This window comes from Chenopodium quinoa, unplaced genomic scaffold (genome assembly GCF_001683475.1).
Source record: "Chenopodium quinoa cultivar QQ74 unplaced genomic scaffold, ASM168347v1, whole genome shotgun sequence".
NCBI lineage: Eukaryota > Viridiplantae > Streptophyta > Magnoliopsida > Caryophyllales > Amaranthaceae > Chenopodium > Chenopodium quinoa.
Genome location: NW_018742881.1, coordinates 1828883 through 1837463, shown reverse-complemented (window position 1 = coordinate 1837463; position 8581 = coordinate 1828883). Strand labels below are relative to the sequence as shown.

General features: G+C 35.8%; 2 protein-coding genes across 2 annotated transcripts; one reads left to right on the top strand and one right to left on the bottom strand.

Annotated features, from left to right (window-relative positions):
• The first annotated feature begins 230 nt into the window (after window positions 1-230).
• Window positions 231-2625, top strand: LOC110726823 (GDSL esterase/lipase At3g48460-like). Its single transcript, XM_021906345.1, has 2 exons — window positions 231-1207; window positions 2001-2625. The coding sequence occupies exons 1-2, from the start codon at window positions 437-439 to the stop codon at window positions 2505-2507; spliced, it is 1278 nt and encodes a 425-aa protein (XP_021762037.1). The 5' UTR covers window positions 231-436; the 3' UTR covers window positions 2508-2625.
• Window positions 2626-3240: 615 nt separating this feature from the next.
• Window positions 3241-8263, bottom strand: LOC110726824 (RING-H2 finger protein ATL47-like). The gene is made up of 5 exons (XM_021906347.1): window positions 7785-8263; window positions 6658-6820; window positions 6480-6546; window positions 3731-3965; window positions 3241-3622 (listed from the first exon to the last, which is right to left on the bottom strand). Exons 1-5 carry the CDS (start codon window positions 7868-7870, stop codon window positions 3412-3414), a joined length of 762 nt encoding a protein of 253 aa, XP_021762039.1. The 5' UTR covers window positions 7871-8263; the 3' UTR covers window positions 3241-3411.
• Window positions 8264-8581: the final 318 nt, after the last annotated feature.

Genomic DNA, 8581 nt, shown 5'->3' with positions numbered 1-8581 from the left:
ATGTTAAGTTTATCTTATTACTTGTAGGAGTTTTAGGTTAATTAGGTTTCCTAATGTACTGTGTATATATGTGTGATTATTATATATCGATGCAAGGTTAAGCCGTTTTCTCCAAATAATTAGGTCAAACTTGAAAACTTTTACCATAAATTTCCGATAATCTATTATAAGAAATTATATGTTCATGTGAAAATATATGTATTTTAACACGCGTTTTAAAAACCGCGTTAAATCAAATAGGGAAAAAAAAAAAAAAGACTGAGAGAATACTGGATAATTTAAAAATGAGGTTAAATCAAAATGTGAACTTTTCGAGGACGGTAAAATACACCCTATCTCAATAAGGGTATTTTATTCACCAAGAGTATATTCATTAAATGAGCCTTATTTGTTCACTTCTAGAAAAAATATCACATGCCTTATAAAATCCACCCAAATGCACCACAACTTTCTAACTTCAAAAATATCCCACATTACCCTCAAATTCAACTTTGTGCAAATCAAAAACAACAACAACAAAAAAAAAATGACCTCGAAACTCTCTTTTCCTCACTCTTCTCACACTCCTCTCCTAACACTCATCTTCACACTACTCATCTTCCTCCTCTCATCAACCCTACCATTATCATCCTCCATTACACCTCCAAAAAACCAATCACCCTCAACCCGTAAACCGTTCTCGAAAATCTACGCCTTCGGAGACTCCTACACAGACACAGGCAACACAATTTCAGCCACAGGACCATCAGGGTTCAACTTTGTATCAAATCTCCCTTATGGTATGACCTACTTCCACCACCCCACTAACCGATACTCGGACGGTCGATTAGTCATTGATTTTGTTACACAAACTCTATCGCTCCCGTTCCTCCCCGCTTACCGCTCCACCACTAGTGGTGGAGCGACCAACGGTGTAAACTTCGCCGTAGCGGGGTCGACAGCGATAGAGCATGCATTCTTTGTAAAGAATAATCTCACCTTTGATGTAACCCCTGAGTCGTTAGGGACTCAGTTGGGTTGGTTTAACAAGTACTTGGCAAAACAAGGTGGGTGTAATGATCCGGTGAAGTGTGGTGCATTGTTTAATGATGCGTTGTTTTGGGTTGGAGAGATTGGTGCTAATGATTATGCTTATGCTGCTGAAACTGAAGTTAGCAAGAGTGTTATTCGGAATTTGGCTATTACAAGAGTTTCCAACTTTCTTGAGGTAATTTTATAGTTTAATCATCATGATTTGCTTGTTTTTACTAATTACCATGCACATTATATGTAATTACAATTCCTAGGATGGATCTTGGTTTTGTAACTTAGCTCGACAAATTATTATTATACAGTTGTGCAGATTTAGTTGTCACGTTATTAGTTCAAATTACACTATTAACATAACAATTTAATCATCATTTGTCATCATTATTAACATAATGACACAAATCTAATAAGACGTAAAATAGTGTTTTTCTTTGATTAACATAGTTCAACTTAAATAGCCAAAATAGATTATGAATGAAACAAAAATCAAAACATTACAACGAAAAAAAATGTACTAAGAAAAAATGTACTAAGACTCCAAGTCTCCAAGAGATAAAAGTACTCAAAATATGTTTCCTTTTGGCATTTTTTTTCTTGCTGCCATTGCAACTTAAAAATAGTAAGAGTTGAAATTTGAGTAAGACGGTCCAGAAAGTTGTACATCAATTTCCTATATTACTAGTAGTCAGTAGAATTTAACACTGTCCAACTACTGCCAACTACCGTAGTTATGAATTTCATAAACGCTACCTAATGTTGTTCATAAATTGCCCTGCCACCCACTTAATTAGAGGTAGTTATGGGCCAAAACGGGCTGGGCTTGGACCGGTTTAGTTGTTGGTAGTGGGCTCAATAAGCCGTAAACCTAAATGGACTAAGTAGCCCACTTTGAGCCCATAATGTCTAATCTAATTATCTAAATTTAACTTGAATAACATTCTAATACATTTTTCTACTTTCACACATTGCAGGCAATACTAAGGAAAGGAGCAAAATATGTAGTAGTACAAGGCTTGCCTCCTACAGGGTGCTTAACACTAGCAATGTATTTAGCACCAACCAATGACCGAGACGACTTAGGCTGTGTTAAAAGCGTAAACACCCAAAGCAACACTCACAACACCCTCCTCCAAGCTAAAATACAAGACCTTAGAAAGAAGTACCCTAAGTCGAACATCATCTATGCTGATTACTACAATGCATACCGTGACATCATGAAGAACTCGAAAAAGTATGGGTTCAAGGAGGCCTTTAAAGTATGTTGTGGCTCTGGAGGAGGCTCCTACAACTATGAGTTCTTCTCGGTGTGTGGATCTCCATCTGCAAAGCCGTGCCCCAACCCTTCGCAGTACATGAATTGGGATGGAGTCCACTTGACGGAAGCCATGAATAAGGTTGTATCGGGATTGCTCCTACAAGGAGGGTACTCTCACCCTTCGTTTCAGGATTTGATCAGTAAGAAGATGAGTCAGTTATAAGATCTTTAAGTTTTAGATGATGAGTTATATTCCTATATGTAAGTTGATAGAGTTACAATATTAGTAGTAATAATAATATGAATTACTTTGTATTAGTTTTGCCGTTTTAGGCACATTATATATCAGATTTCTTGTTAGTTTTTCCTGCACAAAGGTATTATTGCTAATTTGCTATTATTATCTCAAATGTGCATCAAAGATATGAGAGTACACTAATCACAACCAATGGGCAATTGGCACTACAAGTTGGTTCGATACAGGGTCAATAAGGGCAGTTATAGGCAGTCACAGGACCACTTCAAACCGGTCTGACAGTAATCTGAGCCTGTGTGGTTGAAGCCTCGGAACAATTGCAAGGAGCAAGGACCATACTGTTAAATTGATACCAGGAAGGTTCACCCCAGGACCAGTTCTCAGCTCAATTTTGGAAAAATAAACTTCCCTAGGTTCATTAATTCCATCTTACCATAGACCAGACACGACACACCTTCTCCACACCAAGGTCAGGGCCAATTTAGCGAGCAGGGTAGGTTTGATCAGGCCTGACTACCCAGATGGACCAAGTCCACTCTCCTGTCATAACTAATTCAACGTTTCACACCCCGTAGGGAACAAGAAAGGACAAACCAACCAACCATCCATCCTTGGTTTTAAAATGAGATCAAGGCCTGCCTACAAAATATTCAGATGTAAAATGAAAAATAATTTGCACCAGGACTCCAGGAGGCAGGACTTATAGCAGCGAAGCATGAATATCAGAATAAGCAGCCTGATAGTTGATGTACACTGAACCATATACATTATTCTACATTTTGAAGAAGCGGCTTTTGCAGAAAATTATTTACACTTTTTGGATTACAATTTCTTTTTAACTCTGTACAAATTTCTTTCTGATTTAGCATCATTAGATTAAGTACTCGTAATACATTAAGAACAGAGCATCGGGAACATCCTTTGGCAAGCTGTTTATGTAGAGATACAAGCGCAATATATCCTCCTTCATTACAGTTTTTGGGTCAACCACATCAGTGCCGCAGGTCAGAACCCAGAGGTCACCTGACTGAACTCTCTTTATACTACCCCGGCAAAATGGACAGGACTCTGACCTCAAGTTCCTGCATATACATGCAAAATATGAGGAACCAAGGACAAAACTAGCTTGGGGTATTTGTCATCAACTTGTTGAGATTTCAAAGAAAAAGTTATTTGACGATTCAACTTACCAGTCTCGATAGCAATTGATGCACATGGAATGACAGCAATTGGGCAACACCATTTTGGTGCAAGGCTCCAAGCAAATTCCACACTCGTCTTCCCTATCGAACTCAATCTCTGAAAGCTTTCTACTCTCCTGAGCAATCTTTCTGACTGCCAATTCAGAGCTGTTACTCACATTTGCACCCTCGTCTAGCTCAGATAAATTCCCGTGAAGTCGTTGAAGATAGGGTAAGATAATAGCTGCAGATCCACATTCAAGGACCAAATTATCTTCTTAAATCTTAATTGGGAAGTTCAATTTGAAAATTAAATGTTTCTAGCAGGTAGCAATTATGACTTTTTATGACAAGTCAAAGAAGCAACAGGCTGACAATTCTACAAGCAACATCCTTATCAGAAGACATTGGTTTATTAAACATGTCCAGCAAATATCTTTGTCTATCAAACAACGGCAGAGTTTGGAAATTTTGGCTACTAACAGAAGACATTGGTTTATTTTACGAACTTAAAAGTTTGACAAAGTGTCAATACATATAAGTCATGTTAAATCAACCGGCAAGGGCATAAATGCATAATGCAGGACACCACAACAAGCATCACCAATAAGCGTCTACAGCTATATTAACATCCAAAAAAAAAAATATAAGAGAGGAAACATTAGTCAATCTTTATCAAAAAAATTGCAGGGAAACCAAGGCCCCGCCCACATCTTCCCAACCTCGAAGGCAGGGGAAGAAAAACAGTCAGAGCCTATGTAAAAACGACCAAAATCGTAGCCTCATAGGGCCTCTTCTGGAATTCCTAACTTGGGAAATGCAACTATATGGGCTCGAAAACGCAGAATGTCTGTAATGCTCCCGGGACGCCCAATAGCCTCATTAGTGTTTGCTTCCTGATTTATATGGGATGTCTAGCAAACCTCCTCTCACCACATCCTCTCTCCATCTCCATATTGTCTCCATTAACTAACCTACTAATTAAAGCAGTCAATCACCTACGAGGCTACGACCTACCTATATTGTGACTGATTGATAGTAAAACAGCAAATTAATCAAACTTGCAGACTGCAAGAAAGGACATAAGAGACACTGCCAAATCATTACACCGCATTTAGTGTAAAATAAATTATTTGTCAGAGATTGGTCTTTTAGTTGCAAACAAAGACTATATAGGTAATCTCAGGCAAGCGCTATAAATGGTGGCCCTAGAAGCAATGGCATCAATCCATAAAGAGGGGTATCAGTATGTATGTCAGTTCCGCTCCCATCAAATTTTAGCAGTGAGAAGGGCAAAGGATATAGTTGCCAAGTAGGTGAGACATCTGGTTTCAGTATTCCCTTGGTTGGCAATACAAGGGGATCTACCCAATAGAGATGTCTGGGGTTATAGAAGGTCAGTGGAAAGATGTGAAGACATGAAGATTGAACTTTTGCCTTATCTTCAATTTAGAATATAATGGTGACTAACTTATTAGCAGCATAAATCCGAACAGCATGGTGATTGGGTATAGAAGTCAGAACTGATGGACTGAGGCTGTAAGCTGTCCTGAAATTGCTAATTCACATGAAAATGATCTTTATCCTTAATTATCTAAGTGAAAAAGAGAGTTTAAGACTAAACCAAGTACAAAAACAAACCAGCACAAATAAAATTACTTCCTCAAGTAAGTTTGTTGATACGGTTCTAAAGAAAAAGAGAGAAATTTTGTTAGCAGAGAAAAAGCAAGCTAGATTTCATCTGGCTATCCTAGGTTAAGAAGGGAGAGAAATTCTCAATTAGGTTAGTAATGCAGACAAATTCATTAAATTTCCCAAGGGCTTAGCTTGAGAAGAAACAGATATAGCAGAAGGACTAGACAATGTCCTTGACATTATTATTCTTGATAGGCAAAGTACCCAAGTATTCAAATCGGAATACCATGAGCAACAGAACCAGTGTTTGTCAAGGAAAATAATATCCCTCAAAAGTCCCAAAAAAAATGGGTGAAAGGGGATGAGATGGAAACAAGTAGATAAGTGGCTTTATAACTAATATTTCTTCATATTTGAAATACAATTTCTGCTCTTACCTAGAAGAGAAAACAACAATTTGCACATATTACAAACAACACCATACCATTTAGTTATAAACTACAAGATTAAAGTGATAAAATGCGGAAATTAAAAGGAAGAAGAGGAAGCTTGAGTGATATAATCTGGAAAACAGTAGATAGGTAAAAGCTTTCAAGAAGCTTACTCTCTCCCAAAATGTAAAGCAAACTCATAACAAACTCTCAACAATATTCAACATGAAATTCTCTCCCTAATCTTCTCTAATTTATAGCATCTCTCCTCTAACCAATTCACTTATCTTCCTCCTCACGATACAACTAACATAAGCATATTGCACTACCTATTATGCCCTCCAAATTTCCTATAATACCAGCTCATACCAAATTACAGTGAAGCTACAACAAGGCAACTAATCATAGCAAACATAATGCTAATGCAAAAATGTCTTCATAATCATGCAAGCAAAAAGGACTTTCCAGAATCCAAAGTTGCATATTACTTTAATTTATTTTTGTTATTATAACTCACAAGTCACAAACAACCTCAGAATATTTGCAAAAAATTAAGACCTTAAGTAGTTAGATATGAGAAGAGAGTTTCCCATTGTCATTCTTCTTTTTATTCAATAAGCATAAACTAGTCTCTGTACAAAAACAGAGTACAACTGTACAATAAACTAAAAAGACATCATTCATTTACATACCATAGAACTCCCTTAAGGTTGCTCTTCTTCCATACGACGAGATATCTGGTCTACCATCTGCATTTACCTGTAAGCTATGATAACATATTATTCGGGGCAACAAGATCATCTAATTATTCATTTTCAGTTTGTATCCCCATAACTACAGAAACTTTGAGGTAAAACTTGAGAAACTAACCTTGTATACAACAACATAGAAAAGATTCAAGCAGCTTGGAAGTAAACATGTACACGAGCAATCAATCCACTGGAGCAAGTAAAGGATAAGGGGAGCCAAGTCATTATGAACTAATTTCATCTGAAGCCAATTGCCACTTTTATTTCTAGGAATAGAAGCAGCCCTGGAAATGACGGAAAGAACCAAGAGTCAGGTAGCCATTACAATCAAGTAATCAACATTAGGCATAAGGAGCCTATAACATACAATTCTCCATGTATTTCCTTAAGTTACATTCAAGTCGAAAAAATTATATGCCATCATGAAGGGACAAAATCAAAATGATTCCTAGAAACTCGCTTGTGCTAGAACTAAGATTGAACCTAAATACTAAAGGGGTCGCTCAATACAGTGTTCAAACCAATTATCCTCCACAATCAATGTTCAGAACATCTCGAAACCAATCCTCCTGTCTAGTGTCTACTGATATGCTGAAAACTCAAACATCAAAGAACACCACAAAACAAACCCCAAATTAACCTAGCCATGAACTGATAAACCTCCACTTTGTTTTAGGCTGGTCAAAATCAGGATAATCACTAAAAATTTCCAAACTAGTATATTCAAAACTAAAGATGCCACAAAACACTTAAAAATTCTCTCAAAATTTTATGAACGCCCAAATTCCATAATCACAAAGGTCCATCAAAATACATATTCTTATACTCGTAAGATATCAGCAAAGTAAACTAAATCAAACTATTCTATCCCTTTAACATCTCCATCTAAAATTCAAAACGTCTTAAAGACAAGAATTGAACTTGGATAAAAATTCAATATTTGACATTAAAAACAAGGAAAAAAAACAATGGTCCAAATTATGTCTTTATAGCAAAAATTAAAGTACTTAAAGAATCACCAAGTATCCAAGCAAATAAAAAAAAAAATACTTAAAGAATCACCAAGTATCCAAGCAAATAAACCCAGAAACAAATTTAGCAACCGATTATTATGACAAAATTATAAAGATACCCATTGACCAATTCAGCAAGTACAGTATAGATAATCAACAAATGAAATTAAACAAAACAAAATAATATACTTCGTAAATAAGATAATATATTTGGGGAAAAAGGAAGAAACTTTACAGAATATTAGCATGTTGAATATCAGCTTCGATGACTTTGAGAGATTCATGGCAAGTAGAAGACTTCACTAGATGATAACCCACCATTGATAACCAAACAAAAAACACAAATTTTCACTCTTTTCTTCAATTTAATCAATTAAGAAAATGATAAAAAAAAAATACCCTAATTAGAAAATTTACAGAAAACCCTGAAAAGATTTTGCCTTTTTTACAAAACTGAAGATATACAAGTCATATAACTAAGAAATTTGAAAATTAAAATGGAATTTTTGGAGAAAATGAAGGAAGTTCAATTTGGTAGTTTTTGAAGGCTTTTGGTTTGGTTTAGCTGATTGCTGAGTCAGCGTCACAGGCTGGTGTTTTGACAATAATGAAATTGAAACCTAATCCCTTTTAATTTTGATAATTGTGGGTAAAACCCCCAATTTTGTTCTTGAAATTTCTTCAATTATGAAATGGTTGGTTCGTATTTTATACTTTGGAAATTGGGTGTGGTACGTGTGACTTCGTCTATTAATTGGTTCATGAATCATGACGCCATATGAGGAATTAATTTAATTTTTATTGGAAAATACCCATCCGTATTTAGAAGGTGTTCTTATTTGAAATGTCTTGGTCAAAATAAGAAATTTAATTCACGAGTGTCGAGTAGTCACCAATATAGGAAAATTGCAAAATTTATATGGGTATTGTAATGTTAGTTATGTTACATATTTGTCAATGCGAAATTATGAAATACGAGTATTAACTTTTTAATAAATTTACATAATCTGTGATGAAGTCATGGAGAATTGG